General features: G+C 37.2%; 1 protein-coding gene across 2 annotated transcripts in view; it reads left to right on the top strand.

The window, feature by feature from the left end:
- LOC122079365 (putative callose synthase 6) overlaps positions 1 to 15,518 on the top strand; it is a 74,817-nt gene extending 59,299 nt beyond the window's left edge. The window contains exons 13-36 of one of the 2 annotated variants that reach the window (XM_042645763.1): positions 361 to 483; positions 575 to 692; positions 986 to 1,317; positions 1,415 to 1,467; positions 1,550 to 1,610; positions 1,955 to 2,036; positions 2,122 to 2,171; positions 2,303 to 2,389; positions 2,601 to 2,702; positions 3,545 to 3,639; positions 3,722 to 3,803; positions 3,876 to 4,039; positions 4,160 to 4,283; positions 4,390 to 4,493; positions 4,580 to 4,685; positions 4,946 to 5,097; positions 6,544 to 6,653; positions 6,761 to 6,880; positions 6,960 to 7,028; positions 7,133 to 7,322; positions 7,419 to 7,530; positions 14,549 to 14,671; positions 15,032 to 15,104; positions 15,307 to 15,518. In XM_042645763.1, coding sequence (XP_042501697.1) covers positions 361 to 483; positions 575 to 692; positions 986 to 1,317; positions 1,415 to 1,467; positions 1,550 to 1,610; positions 1,955 to 2,036; positions 2,122 to 2,171; positions 2,303 to 2,389; positions 2,601 to 2,702; positions 3,545 to 3,639; positions 3,722 to 3,803; positions 3,876 to 4,039; positions 4,160 to 4,283; positions 4,390 to 4,493; positions 4,580 to 4,685; positions 4,946 to 5,097; positions 6,544 to 6,653; positions 6,761 to 6,880; positions 6,960 to 7,028; positions 7,133 to 7,322; positions 7,419 to 7,530; positions 14,549 to 14,671; positions 15,032 to 15,104; positions 15,307 to 15,503 — 2,829 coding nt within the window. In that variant the 3' untranslated portion in view covers positions 15,504 to 15,518. Of the gene's footprint in view, positions 1 to 360; positions 484 to 574; positions 693 to 985; positions 1,318 to 1,414; positions 1,468 to 1,549; positions 1,611 to 1,954; positions 2,037 to 2,121; positions 2,172 to 2,302; positions 2,390 to 2,600; positions 2,703 to 3,544; positions 3,640 to 3,721; positions 3,804 to 3,875; positions 4,040 to 4,159; positions 4,284 to 4,389; positions 4,494 to 4,579; positions 4,686 to 4,945; positions 5,098 to 6,543; positions 6,654 to 6,760; positions 6,881 to 6,959; positions 7,029 to 7,132; positions 7,323 to 7,418; positions 7,531 to 14,548; positions 14,672 to 15,031; positions 15,151 to 15,306 lie in introns of both variants that reach the window. The other variant, XM_042645764.1, reaches the window with a different exon arrangement.
- The last annotated feature ends 444 nt before the right edge of the window (positions 15,519 to 15,962 follow it).

Genomic DNA, 15,962 nt, shown 5'->3' on the forward strand with positions numbered 1-15,962 from the left:
TTTTAATTCCTTTTCCTTTGTTTTAGAACTGATCAATCAACCTCTGCAGAATTCTTGAATTCTGTCCTACATCAGTTCTGAACACTTCAATTGACTGTAGGGTTTGATATGCCACTAAGGGATTTTAGCAGTGCTCCAATTTGGCATTTTAGCAGTTTTCAATGTTGTACAATACTACAATATTTCTAGTGAGTATCAGTGAAATGTTTTGATGGTTTGTGATTCTACAATGGGATCCTGCAGATTAGCTGTTCCTTTCATCCTATATTTTGGATTGAGTTTTAAATTTCTCTTTTACCATAAAAATTATTTGTTTTCTAAAAGGCACATTACTAATTCCATGCATGTTCATTTGTGCAGCAACCCAACACTGTCACTGCTGGAAGGAGAAAGCCTAAGACAAATTTTGTTGAGGTCCGTACCTTTTGGCATCTTTATAGAAGTTTTGACCGATTGTGGGTATTCTTCATTTTGGCTTTCCAGGTATGTTCAATTATCGATTTCAGTGAAGTTGGTATTTAACTTTGCCTTTTTATGGAATACAACTACAGTCGTACTTTCATTTGGTCTTCAGGCTATGGTAATAGTTGCATGGAGCGCTAGAGGGTCACTCTCATCTTTCTTTGATGCGGATGTGTTCAGAAATGTTATGAGCATTTTTATAACTTATTCTTTACTTAATTTCTTGCAAGGTGCAGTGTCTGAATCTTTTTTGACTTCTTTAATATTTCTATTGTCATTTTGATATTTTTGTTAAAGAAGGAATGCACTGTTCAAATATGCCTAATGTACATTATAGTCTTGAACTCAGTCTTGAGCTCATACCTGTCTCTTTAGCTGTTCCATACATCTCTTTAGCTGTTTCTAAAATGGTGGGGCATAGAACCGACTTCTGTTGGATACTTGGATAGTGGCTTCTTTGTCATCCTATATTGCCTTGCTTCTATTCTGTTGTCTTATCCTTCATTACTTCTTTATCATGCAGCTATGCTGGATATAATTCTTAGTTGTAGAGCTTGGGGAAGCTTGAAACCTACCCAAATTGTTCGGTACCTCCTGAAATTTGCAGTTGCAGCTGTATGGGTAGTAGTCCTTCCCATAGGCTATTTCAGCTCTGTGCAGAATCCAACAGGACTAGTAAGATTTTTCAGTGGTTGGATCAATAATTGGCAAAGCCAGTCATTCTTTAACTTCGCCATTGTAATTTTTATGATGCCCAATATATTGGCTGCAATAATATTCATTCTTCCGCCTTTACGGAGATCAATGGAGCGTTCAAATTCACACATTATTGTCCTTATTATGTGGTGGGCACAGGCAAGTCTCTGTTTTGTCTTTTAACAAATGTTTCTTTCCTGTCTCTCTTACTTTCTTCGGCTAGTGTTTTTCTTACCTATACGTGGTCTTTTTGCAGCCAAAACTGTATGTTGGAAGGGGCCTGCATGAGGGCTTCTTGTCTCTTCTCAAGTAAGAAAAGGGACAAGTTTTGGGTTTCTAGTTAAAGAAAATGTTATTTGTTTATCTGACAGGGTAATATTTCATTGGTCAGATACACTCTCTTTTGGATCCTTCTGCTAATCTGCAAGTTAGCATTCAGCTACTATGTTGAGGTGATTTTGTTTCCCCAAATGCAGCACTCTTAGGATTCAAATAAGCAGAACTAACTATTACCCATAGTTGTCAAGGCATCACATAGGTGTCGACTTGACATCCAGGCTCCCCTCCCACGCATTGGGTCACCTAAACTCCATGACAACTATGATATTACCACATTTTGTCTACTAATATTGTGGATGCATACATTTTTAGCCTATAATCAAATTAAAGAAAACAATTCTTTGTGGTAAACACTTAATCATCTTTTGGGAGTTCTGGCACATTCTTTGTTCCAGTTTCAGAAGTTGCAATGTTACTGTTAAATTTTCAAGCTCTAACGGCACACTTCCTTAAACAGATATTACCTTTAATTGGACCTACGAAAGTGATCATGGGGTTGAAAGTTGGTACTTATGTGTGGCATGAATTTTTTCCTAATGGTAAAATTTTGTTTATGCTGTTACTAGTTTGTTTCGCTTTTCTTGAGTGGCATTCCTCTGTTCTAATATGCTTAAACTGATGCAGTAAAGTACAATATTGGTGTTGTTATTTCTATATGGGCACCAATTGTTCTGGTAAGAAGATCCCCCCCACCCCCCCCCCCCCCCAAAAAAAAAAAGAAAAAAAAAAAAACCCTCGATAAATGGCATTTTGATCATTGTTAGATTTTAATATTCAATCTTCATATACAATTGTTGGCATGTAGGTGTATTTCATGGATGCACAGATATGGTATGCTATTTTCTCTACCATATTTGGTGGTATCAGTGGAGCCTTCAGCCACCTGGGTGAGGTTAGTGGAAACTGGCAGTCTGCATTGGTACCATTAAGAAACATCTTGCAGGAAATGTTTAACAGTGTGCTTAGTAATATACTGAAGGTCACTGGTAAATGGTTTCTCAATAGAAAGAAATTTATTTTTTCCTAAGTGTATTTGAGTATGATAATTATTTTTTTGATAAGGTATCATGCTGATCTTTTTAATGTTTTTGGCTTTACTTTAGATTCGGACTCTTGGGATGTTGCGCTCCAGGTTTGATTCTGTGCCAGCAGCTTTCACTAAACGTCTTGTGCCACCAAATGAGGATTTCGAAAGTAACCCCATGGTAATAAATTAAATGGGATACACAATCTTGAAATATTTATTATACATCTATGTATATTTTTACAACTCAGTATGTGTACAGTTATCAATCAGACTTACATCAAAGTATAACATATGTACAGTTATCAATCAGACTTACATCAAAGTATAACATATCAGTTCTATGAATATTTTTGTTCAGATCTTTTTATTTGGTAATGCTGCGTAGGGGAGGGGATAGGTTGGTTGGAACCATATCCATCTTCAACCCAAACAAAATTTAAATTGATTCATGATTTGTCAGCTTCAGAAAAATCAGGATAGTTAAATTGAGGAATGAAGAGGAAAAAGCAGGAAACATGGAAAATAGAAAACAAGAAAAGAGAGTGATTTGGTAGTTTGGTGTGGATTAGAATACCATAATTGCAACCCAAGCTAAACATAAACTCGGTTGGGATTGGGGACCCAAAACTGGAAAAAGATGGGCAACTTCAGGATTGAGTAATAGAAGGTTTGGATCAAAATTAGAGATCCAGTCTAATCTGCCATTTAAAATCCCATTTGCTTGCTACAATCCTGGTTGGATTAGGATGAGCGGATCCTAAGAAATTTGGGGATGTATTTATTGATCTTATTAGATGGATTAAGAGTTAAGACTAAGCACAAATGTTTCAAACCAACCTGGATCTTATCCACATTTAGTTTCCATTGGATTGGATATGGATCACATGGATCCAGACCTGGAACTGGGATCTTATGGATACGAAAGTGGTTTGTTTCCTTTTTGACCAGTCTCTGAACATATTCCATCCCTAATTCGTAGCCATTTCAAATGATGAGGTCTTCTTTGCTGTGCATTATCAGGATGAGTCATTGCAAAGAAAGAACATAGCTAAGTTCTCCCAAGTGTGGAATGAGTTCATCATTTGTCTGCGCAAGGAGGACTTACTCAGTAATAGGTTGAAACTTCTCTTGCTTAATATATTTTGAATTTTATCCCTTCGGTTTAAGTTATTACTTATTTGACTTTATATTGTTTAGGGAGAAGGACCTGCTTCTTGTACCATATTCTTCAAGTATTGTATCTGTTGTCCAGTGGCCACCGTTTCTCCTAGCCAGTAAAGTATGTATAGTGGAAAGTTTCTTATGTTCATTGATATAATCAAGATATTCACTGTGTGTTGTTTTTAAGTAGATACCTATAGCATTGGACATGGCAAAAGATTTCAAGGGGAAGTCGGACACTGATTTATTTAAAAAGATTAAAAGTGATGAGTACATGCTCTCTGCGGTGGTTGAATGCTATGAAACACTCAGAGATATACTGTATGGAATTTTGGATGACGAGGAGGATATAATGTAAGAAATAGTGCTTTCCTACGTAAACATTGGTTTTGTTATAAGAAGGTATCTTTGCTTAATTTTCTCATTCTAATTAAGTGATTCATGATTTTATGGATTTTCTGCCTTATGAACCAGGTTTGTCAATCACATATGTCTTGAACTGGATGCTAGCATACATCAGCATAGATTCTTGAATGAATTCAAGATGAGTGAACTTCCTAATCTCAGCTCTAAGTTGGAGAGACTTCTAAATCTTTTGGTAGTGATCTTGTTTCAAGTCCCTTATTTCTTATTGTTCTGTACTGAGTGTAGTTCTATCCTCATTGGTATCATCCATTTGTGTACTTAATATCTCATATTTACAGAAAGCTGATTATGAAGATGTTGAGTCATATAAGACCCAAATAATCAATGTCCTTCAGGATATTATGGAGATCATTACGGAGGATGTTATGGTTAATGGGCATAAGTAAGATTCTGTTACATCATTACTTTGGCACTGCCAGATGCGTCTTGATGACTCATATCTTATTATCTTTTCCCTTCGTTTTCAAGAATAATGGAAAGAGCTCATGCAAGGAGAGAGGATAACGACAGCAAAGAACAAAAATTTGAAAAGATAAAACTTGACCTAATGCTGGATAGATCCTGGATGGAGAAGGTATACCTATACTTGTTGTCTGCATTTGAACCATTATATCTTGTAGCAATGCTTGGAGGACTCCAGGGTCAGCTGTCTATCGCACCATATGGGATACTTCTATTTCGTGTTCTTTTCAGGAAATTTTGATCCCATGAAGTCCAATCCAATATGGGGGTCCTTTAGATGGCTGACCCTGCCCTTAGAATTTTCCCTATATGTTGTGTTCTCTATGGCCAACACCTTCTTCTTGTTAAGCATTTCTATCTTTTTATTTGCAGGTTGTTAGACTTCATTTGCTGTTGACTGTTAAGGAATCTGCAATAGATGTGCCTATGAATTTGGAAGCACGCCGCCGCATCACTTTCTTTACTAATTCCTTATTTATGAAAATGCCAAATGCTCCAAAAGTCCGAAATATGCTGTCTTTCAGGTTTGAACCTTTAGTAGTCCTAGTCTTCTATTATGTATACTAAAGAGTTCATAAGTATCATGCTGAAACAGATCTCGACACTAGGTTACCAAAATACATATCTTAATGTTGTCATTGGCCAAGAGCACAAGCAAAGCATATGGGCCTCTAAATGGCCAGAAGAGCAAGGCACAAAGTGGAGCAGATGCCCAATTCAAGGCATAAATTTTTTCTTAAAAAAAAAGGAAGAAAATTCATGGACATGTAGAAATATTGTATATTGTAATGAAATGGTTAAACCACAAGCATAACATCAAATTATCAAGTTTCATTTACTCATTAAAAAAAAAAAAATCTGATGTTGCGTTATAATTCTGACGATTACTGCCAAACAAGGATGCAGCTCTAAAACACCACTGTGTCATTTTTTTAGCGAAGTCAAGTTTTAAATATGTTTGTTCACCTTAAAACAAGTTTCCCACCAAGTTTCAGATCATAATATGGTTGTTTGACCACCGAAAAAGTCATTTGGATTTTTTCTTTTTTACATAAACTTGCTGAGATTTTTGAGAAATTCCGGTATTTTGGTGGTTGCAAACCCACTGAAACACCGAAATGAAATGTGATTTCAAACCTTGTTGGGAATATGAGTTTTATATAGTACATTAGTACTGGATAGGGCCTCTAGATGAGAGTACAGGCCAAAGCTCTGTTTCCATGCACTTTCCAGTGCTTTTTTTTTGGGGGGGGCGGGGGGGAAGGGTGGAGGGAGACAAAGGAGGAAGAAGGACGAACATAATTGAGCTAAAAAAAGAAAAGGAAAATAATATAACATGACTGGGGCAATGAAATTTCCACTCCCATCTATGAAATGATGCCAAAGTGTATCTCAATGCTCACTCTTAGACAGAAAAGTTTAGAGCTGCAATAATTGTCAGCCCTTCAATGCCATGTGTTGCTTTTAAGAACAGGAAGGATGAGTTTTTCATCCTCCCATTGGTCATGCTAACAAAACTAAATAGGAAAAGTTATGGGAAAAAAAAAAAAAAAAGGAATCATTGATCGATCAACCTGCCTGTTTGTTTTATCAGAGCCTACCCTAGGGACGGTCTGGGTAAATGAACAGAGCAGCTCTATTAATTTTGAACAGAGTCTTCATTGCGCAGGTAGAGAGTTTTTTTTTTTTTTTGGGGGGGGGGGGTAGAAAGACTTCATATTTCACTGGTCACTTTTTCTTTTTCTTTTTTAAATGTTTCTTTCTCCCGTTTACTTTGCATAGTCTTTGCATCTTTGTTGCATACTTCATGCGTGATAGGTGGAGATGTACTTCTGTCGAGTAGGTTTTTACGTAGCAAACCTTGCACCTGCACCAATAAGCACTTTTGATTTGTGGATCTCTGAAATGTGGATGGGAGATTACTGGATGGTGTTCTTGCTCTAATGTTTACTGCTTCCTCCATGGTATAGTGTCTTGACGCCATACTACAAAGAAGATGTCCTCTATTCTGAGGAGGAACTTGAGAAAGAGAACGAGGATGGAATATCGATTTTGTTTTACCTACAGAAAATATATCCTGGTAACTCTTACAGCAGTTTAATGTGTTGTAATTTTCCTAGTCAGGAATTAATGTGGATACAATCAAGTTTTTATTTGTATCATATGTTCATGGTGACTGGAAACTAGATGAATGGAGCAATTTCCGGGAACGTCTTAAAGATCTGAAGACTCGTGATGCTGCAATAGACGTGATGGAGTTAACTCGTCAGTGGGTATCTTACAGAGGTCAGACACTTTCTAGGACAGGTACGGACACCACAAAACTCTTGCAGCCTTTCTTTCCCTATGTTGTTACCTTGACTTAACACATTATATCTTTATCTAGTGAGAGGGATGATGTATTATAGGCAGGCACTTGTGCTTCAAAGTTTCCTGGATATGGCAGGGGACCATGGTCAGTGGTTTTCTGGCTTATATGATTTTGATATCCCTTTGTAGTCATCTTAATGGCCATTGACCAAAATGAATGTTCATGAGTTATAACATTTGCTACTGCAGAAATTTTTGGTGGTTACAGGGCAGTGGATTTAAACAATAGGGAGGAAAGAGCTCTTGCTGCTAATTCACAAGCTGTTGTAAATATGAAGTTCACCTATGTTGTTTCCTGTCAGATCTATGGCCAACAGAAAAAATCCAGTGATCCTCGTGACCGCAGTTGTTACCAGAACATTTTAAATCTCATGTTACAGTAAGCTATAAATTTTTTAATAGAATGCTAAAAGTTCATTCTCTGTTTGCAAATCTATTGATTAATTGTCACTCTCAATCCTCTAAAACTTTATAGGTATCCATCTCTGCGTGTTGCTTACATAGATGAGAGAGAGGAGACTGTTAATGGGAATCTAGAAAAGGTTTATTACTCTGTTCTCCTCAAGGGAGGGGATAAATTTGATGAGGTATGGAACTAACAGAGATGTGTCTTGCGCTAACGGTCGTAGTGCATTTCCACTTTCCCGATATGGTCACACTGGATGTGCTTCTATTGATTGCTTAAGTTGTTTCCAGTTTCTTGCTCTATCTTTTCTGGGTTAGGAGTTAGATTTTCATTAATTGGACGACTTTTCTATATTAATCAACTTTAGGGAAAGTAATGAAGGACCACAAAAGCCAAATAGGAAACCCTCATTTGGATAATCTGCTATACATGTTGCAAGGAGAAACTTAAAGTCTGACAGCTGACAACTATGAAAATCCTGTCAACCTGACATTTCAGTATTTTAATAGTGGGACTGTTACCAATTTTTTTCTCTTGCTGGAATTGGGATAATAGATTTATAGTCTACTGTTTTCTCTTGTTTTTTCTGTACTTGTGATCCTATTTTGGGTTAGGTTGTTAGTGATCTAGTCCTACATTAGTTTGGTTTCGTACCCTAGGGTGCTAATGTACACTATAGCCTACTGTATCCTTTCCTTTATATAGTCTATTCTAGACAAATTTTTTTTTTTTGGATGGTTAATTCTACACATAATTTAGTCCTAGAACATACAACATTCGATAAAAAATAAAAATTGGAATAGGCAATACAAATGAAGAAACTTAAAATTGGGAAGCATTATACAATTTCAACCATTTGAGCGAAATTTTGACCAGTTGGGTCATTTCGTTGAAGACCGAAACCTTGTAAGCTTGTCAAGTCACTGGTGGCTTTGTTTCGACAAGGGACAAAACTGAGATAAACTGTCAAAATTTCAGTATTTGATCGAAATTTGAAACTATGCCTCAAGGTGGAAGGATCGCACTCATGGCATTGTTGCCATAGTTGGCACAGCGCCAAGGCAAACCAAGGCGGTGGAGAGGTGCCTAAGCATTTAGCCGACAAGGTGCTTTCCCTAAGGCGAACAAGGTGCCTGAGGCGACCAAATGTTATCTTTTATTTTCCCTCTTTTCTAACATTATATAATATGCTAAATATACCTTGTATTATAAAAAATCAACACTAAGCCACATCAAGTCATAAAAAATCAATATTAAATCACATCAAATCATCAAAAATCAACATTTAGAGAAATGTTCTTGTTTTATAATAAATTTGACTGGTCAAATGATTTTATTTTTACATGAAACATTTTGTATTAGGTAGAGCACAATACCAGCTTTCCAACAAGTCCAAGATTACTTAAATATGAGTTTTGTTTACAAAGTTGTGTTCTTGTCAAACTTCTTTTAAAGTGTGGGAATTCTATTAAAATCACCTAAATAAAAATAATTTGATGGATGGCATAACAAAATATTATTTTACCGGACTTTTCATCTTTTTAGCAATGTTTTACCATGATAAGATTCATTAAATTTTTAGTATTTGCCTATAGATACAGTTGGGGAGGGCTCTCCGAGCAGTGAAGCTATAGTGAGAAATATGACCCTTGAACCAAGCAATTTTCTGCCACGGAGCAAGAGAGTTATGAGGTCTGATAAGGTCCCAGGCAGAGAAGGGGAAAGGGACCATACAAGCCTGTCTCCTCTTCCCCGATGACGCGGGGGAATGGGGGGAAGGGAAGACAAGATGTCAAAGAGGGGATGGATGGAGGGAAGGGGGGATTCCAGAAGCCATTGGAAATGATGGACACAACAAGAGCATCCTTAGGGAGGCCAGAAGAATAGACAACTCTAGCTCTAACAATAGAAAAAAGGACTGATGCAGATAAAGTCACTTAATGGGCTTATTTTATTGGAAATAAGCCTTGGCTTGGGTTATGTATGTGTTGGGCTTTTGATCCCATGGGTTTTCTTTATAATATACCACTTTAATGGGCCTAAAATATGTGTATAAAGTAGGAAAACGAGATTTAGTTCATTAGTTTAGTTAGAGTCCTGTTTTGGGTCTATTCTCTTTGTTATTTTAGTTTCCCAGTCAGTTTATGTTTCCCAATTAGTTAAGGATTGATTGGTGTCCGAGTCTGTTTTGAGTCTTCTATATAAGTTTGTAAGGGGCTACAGAATTGTACACGAATTTATTAACGAAATTGCAGCTTTGTGCTCCCAAAATTATGAGAAAGAATTCATCAACAGCTGAGATAGCTGTTGGTGAGGGGCCCTGATTGAGATAGCCATCCCACCATCCGACCCACATCTATCCCATCTCAATTCTTCTTTTATTTTTTTATTCTTTCATCATCTTCTTCATCCAACAAGTATTGTTCTTCAAATTTTCCTTGAATTTCTTCAAGTCTTCTAGAAGGTAGGATGTCACACTTTTTTTTTCGGATTAAGCAATTCTGCCATCCGATCAAACTCAAATTCTGACCAGGTATTCAAGAACCTTGATTTGGGGATCAATTCAAATTTGGGCTCTTTTTGGTGGCTTGACCTTGAGATATTTGAAAAATACCAAGTCTACCATTCCCTTCTCAAGATTGGGAAAAATTACTGTTTTTCCCCTCAGGTTTATAGTTTTGTTTTTCCTCCTTAGTTGCCGTCTTATTTCACTCTTAGTCTTCATTATTTGGATCGAGACCATTCTTTGAGTATAGATCCTTGTCAATTGGCTACTATTTTGATTCTTTCAAATATAGTACTACATTAATTGGACACCTGCTAGATGCCAGTTGTCGAGCCCGAGGAGTCATAAAAAATGAGGGAGGAGATAGCCTTAAGACCAAGGGCTCCAAGGTTTAGGATTTTACGCTAAACCTATGAAGCATTTGGGGGGAATGAGAACAGTCCATAGGGAATATCTCTTGAGAAAGTGGGAGTAAAACTAAGACCATGGTTTAAAGTATCGGTATGTATCGTACCGTATCAGCTGATACGTATCTATATTGGTCCTTACCGGTATGATACTACCAATACCATATATGGAATTTTTTAAATTCTTTCGTATCGATACGTATCCATGGTTTAAAGTATCTCCGATACGATACCCCTCCGATATGTATCTTAAATTTAGTCGACCGATACGGTGACCGATACCGATACTTTAATCCTTGATCTTCAGCATATCTTAGCGTATCTTCGATACAATACGATACCCCTCCAATAGGTATCTTAAATTTAGTCGGCCGATACGGCGGCCGATACCGATACTTTAATCCTTGTACGTATCCTACAATACACATCGATACACACTGATACCATACGATACGATACACTGATACGTACTGATACTTTATGGAAAATATAAAATCGAGGTGAAATGTACGTTTCGGTATGTATAAGTATGTATGTGTGTGTATCGGTATGTATCGGTACATATCGGTGTGAATCGATCGATACATACTGCTATGGTACAATACATACCGATGCGATGTGCTACAATCATATAATGGTCAAGATGGATCATTTTTCAAAAAAACAAGATTTTTTGAGGGGTTTTTGTTCCAAAGTTGCTGCTAGTCATTTTTCTCTCTAACTAAAGTGGAAATCAAGGTTTGGAACAAGGATTTTACATTTATGGGACAACTACAAACCTTAGATTCTTAATGCGATACTCTCAATTTAGTGTTTATGCATAAGACATGTTATATATAGCGTTTTTTAACTATTTTTTTTTATGTAGAAGTGTATAAAAAGGTATTTCCTATCCATTTATGTGCGTATCTTTAGCGTGTCCTAGCATATCTCTGATACGTATCTTAACTGATACTTTAATCCTTGTCTAAGACACCCAAAATATTATTTTGCTTGGAAGCAAGCTTCCAAAGAAGTTTGAGGATACCGGTAGAGTTGACATTGAATCTTCTTAAGCCTAAGACCACCTTCCATCTTGGTGAGACAGACAGAGGTCCAATTGAGGGGTGAAGAAATTTGGAGGAATCATTTCCTTTCTAAAGAAAGGAGAAGAAGAGGGATTCAACTTTCTTGATGGAAGATAGGGGGAGCTCATAAACACTAAACTAATAAATATAATAAGATTGAAGGACTGATCTAATAAGCTCCAATCAACCAGGAAGGGAAAGAAACTTGCCCTTCCGAAGTTGTAGTTTCTTCCTGATTACATCCAATATAGGGGTGCAGTGGTGGGCAATTAACCTAGCATAGATAAGAGGAAGGCTAAGATATTTAATAGGAAGAGATCCATGAGAGAATTTGGCAAGAGCAAGGAGGTGGGCTTTGGAGACATCAGAGAACCCAGAAAGGAAGAGATGGGATTTGAGGAGATTGACGGAGACCAGAGAATTGCTCAAAGTGGCAAAGAGAAGACATGATGGTATCAATGGAGAGGGAATCAACCTTAGAGAAGATCATGAGATCATCAGCAAAAGCAAGATGGGTGAGGCCGAGAGATCTGCATTTGGGAAGGGGGGAGATGAAATGGAGATCCGTTGAAACTTGTATGGATCTAGAGAGGACTTCCAAAGCAAGGGACAAGATGAAGGGGGAAAGGGGGCAACCTTGACTGGATACTCGCCGAGGAAGGAAAGTATCCAACAAGGCTACCATTGAAAAGGACAGAGAAGCAAGGAGAAGAAATACAAGCATGAACCCAGTGTATAAGCACGGGGGAAGGACATCGCTCAGAGGAATTTTGAGAATTAGTCCCATTGGATTGAATCAAAAGCTTTGTGGAGATCAATATTGAGAAGGGTGGCAAGAGAGTGCGACTTGAAATTAAACCCTCTCACCACTTCATGGCACAAGAGAATGCTTTCAGAGATGCTCCACTAGCAATAACGGCCGATTGATTAGCACTAACCAGGGAGTCAATTACCGTCTGGATCCTTAATGCAAGGATTTTGGCAATGAATATGTAGAGAAGGTTGTAGAGGGAGATGGGCCTAAAGTCAGTCATGGAGGAAGCCCCCCCTTTCTTTGGATTGAGGTAGAGAAAAATGTGGCCTATACCATGGATCTGAGAGGGATTGAAGAAGAAGCTTCTGATGGCTTTAAAGAGGCCAGACTTGATAATGTCCCACTATTTTTATGTTTTCTCTGTCGCTTCATTGACTTTGTTCATTTTCCATCTTACCTTTTGGCACTGTAATGGGTGGTTTGTATACAATGAAAGAATGGAATTAAGGGAACTAGCGTCTACTTATCTGTTAGAAATGAATAGAATAATGGAATTCTTAAGCGAGTGATACAAATCCAACTTCCAAGAGTCAAAAAAGGGGGAGGGAAGTTGCACATGATGAGCAAAGAAGGTTTGAAGAAGCACCAGCCATTGGAATTTAGGTAGTCTCATAGAAACCAACAATGAGATCTACAAATAAATTTGAGTTAGCCAAAGTTTTCTTCATATTTAATTTTCTCATATGATAATGCCGATACTTTTTCTATGAGAAGCTCTGATGCAGAGCTGTAGACCTACTTTCGTAGGAAGAATGCCAAAAAACCACAATCCTAAGGAGGGGTACAAATAAGCAACAGGGGAGACCCTAGGAGACATGTGTCTATTCCGTGGAGAATCAATACAAGAAGAAACACCAGAGAGCTTTACATTGATTTCAAAGGAGATGGAATCCCAAATCTGACGAATAGTACTAGAGTTCGGAGGTCCATTTCCTAATATTCCACTCCATCCAAATATGATTAATAGCAACATTGACGGCGAGCTTTCCCACACTCACAGAAAAAAGAGCCATCAAAAGTCATGTCAATCCAAAGCTATTCCCTTTGGAGAGGAAGGATCCTGCAGTTTCTTGGCCAACAGTTCACAAGAACACCTTTCCAAATAGGGGAGGAAAGGGGGCAAGAAAATAACAAGTGATCGATGTCTTCAATAGCATTCCAGCAGAGGCAACAAAGGGGAGAGAGACAGATCTGACGGTGGATGAGCAAGGACTGCGTTGGAAGACAGTTTGATAAGGCTCTCCAAACAGTAAAGCAATGCATAGGGATGTGGAACTTGAATCAGACAAGCTTGCGCCAAGGGGCCAGGGGGCTCGAGTTCTAATGAAATCCCAAGAAAATTTAGAACTGAAAGTACCAGAGGTAGAAGTGTGAAAAATTGGGATATACAGCCTCTTAAATCAGTGTCTTGCCATCCACCATGGACACCATAAAGTATGACCTGTGAGGCCATGGAGAATTTCACTCTGACTAGAATCATTTTCCATTTGTCAGCATGGCTGAATCTCGTTCTAGTGGAGCTCAAGGACCACTAATGAGGTGGCTGATGAGTTGGCTAAACAACGGTTGTTTGTTTAGGTTATGTTTTGCAAGTACCTTCCCTGGTGAGACGTAATCCTTTCAATATCACATGTGCCATGTCTTGCACCATTGGTTAATGTTTGAGATTTCTCCTTTGCACGTGATTTTGACCCCTGGAGAAACAGAAATATTTGGCCGATTTTGTTCAAATTCAAACATTATTATTAGTCCATAAATTGAATTGGGTATCCTTCGGATAGTTAAAATCAACAATGGATTTCAAATGAGAGAGAATATTGGATTGAATAATTTATGATCTTTTGTATTTTAATAATTCGCAAAACCAACTCAGATTGTATAATTAAGGATATTTGGTATTAGATAATTCGCAAAACCAACTCGTTAGGTGAAAAATAGGATTGAATTCAAAAACAAATTTAATTATGATGACAAAAGAATATTAGATGTCAAATTGTATAAATACTTCAGTAAGTGTGCCCCAATCGAGTATTTTGGGTCCAATGTTTTCTCTTTTTTTGGGGGTGGGGGTGGAAGAGAAGAAATAGTTACAGCAACTATTTCGAAGAATAACTAAATAAGGAAGACCCTATGCTTCCTCTGATTCTCAAATGCAGAAAAAACTATGGATTATAAAAACAGGCGGAACCAGGGGCTGAGGGGTTGCGATTTAGGTCTGAATATAATTATATGTATGTTGATTTTCTTTGGATGAACAAAAAATTCATTAGAAAAAAAAAAATCTCCCTCTCCACCCAACCAATAGATAATTTATTGGGGTTGAGCATTTGATATTTGTTCTATGATACAGAACCATATCTTTCTTCTAACTCTACTTAAATATGAATTTATTTATTTCTTGTTAGGAAATTTACCGCATCAAGCTCCCTGGTCTTCCAACGGTTATTGGTGAAGGAAAGCCTGAAAATCAAAATCATGCCATAATTTTCACCCGTGGGGAAGCTCTCCAGACCATAGACATGAATCAGGTAAAATTTATTTGAATACAGTCAGCAGTCAGGCCACTGGCCAGCATCAGTTTCAGTCCAATTCTGTACTTGATATTTGAAATCAAGTGACAGATTATCCAATTATGTTTTCTTTGTTGATTGGTTTTGAAATGTACTGCAAATTTCTGTTCTGTATTTTTTCTTTTCCATATTGGTCAGGAAACACAGGTTAATTAATTTGGCTTTTAATTAATATCTTTCACCTTCCTAAAACAACAGCATTACTGCCTGACCCAGATAACTATTCCTCTTTGAGGTTGATGAAGACACTCATACTTTTATTTTTATTTTTATAGGTAACACTCATACTTGCTTTATCTATTTAAACTCTGTTTTCAGGATAATTACCTTGAGGAGGCTTTCAAAATGAGAAATGTTTTGGAGGAGTTTATGCAAGATCGTCGTGGGAAACGTGAGCCCACAATCTTGGGTCTTCGGGAGCATATTTTTACTGGAAGGCCAGTTTTATTTAATATTTTTACAATTTCATTTTTTTTTTTTTTAATCTTAATGAGTTTTATTTTTGGCAGACAGCGTACCATGAAGAAAAATATTTGTATAATCTTTTTTAAGGACATATGGCCTAATGTGTGTTGTTTCCTTTCATTTTCCAGTGTTTCATCACTTGCTTGGTTCATGTCCAATCAGGAGACTAGTTTTGTTACTATTGGGCAGAGAACCTTGGCAAACCCTCTCAGGTAAACATATCATTCTTTATGCACGAGTAGGGAAGAAAATAAATATGAAAAAATGGGAAAGGAACATTCCTGTAACATTATGTTTGTTTCCCAGTCCCTGTTTTGAAATATGAACTGATTTATATGAGGCTGGCTACGTGAAATATGAGTTCCCCTTTAGTTAATTATGTACTATTTTATTTCAGGTGCGTAATATATTCTAAACTGTTCCAAGTAGAGATTAGAAAAAAAAAAAAAAAAACCCTTCGAAATGTAAAAAATTCTGTTCACATGTAAAACTCGAAAGGGATCTATGAGAATGTAGGAAACTTTCAGCAGAGTTTTCTGGATGATTGGTCATCCAAAGTCTGTTATTGCTGTTTTTTGAGTTGATTGCTGAGGAAAGAATCTGTTTGGGTACAGAGCCTGCATTTTCCGTTGCTACACTGCTATATCCACAATCATGTACAAATTGAGTTTTTATTGCATGTTTTACTACTCTAAAGTTCATTTAATCGGTTCCAACCCTCATTTTGGTGGTTTGATTCAAATTGCTAAAATGCACACTGTAGTGACCTTGATCTAAACCAGGA

The sequence above is a fragment of the Macadamia integrifolia genome, chromosome 5 (genome assembly GCF_013358625.1).
Source record: "Macadamia integrifolia cultivar HAES 741 chromosome 5, SCU_Mint_v3, whole genome shotgun sequence".
NCBI classification, from domain to species: Eukaryota; Viridiplantae; Streptophyta; class Magnoliopsida; order Proteales; family Proteaceae; genus Macadamia; species Macadamia integrifolia.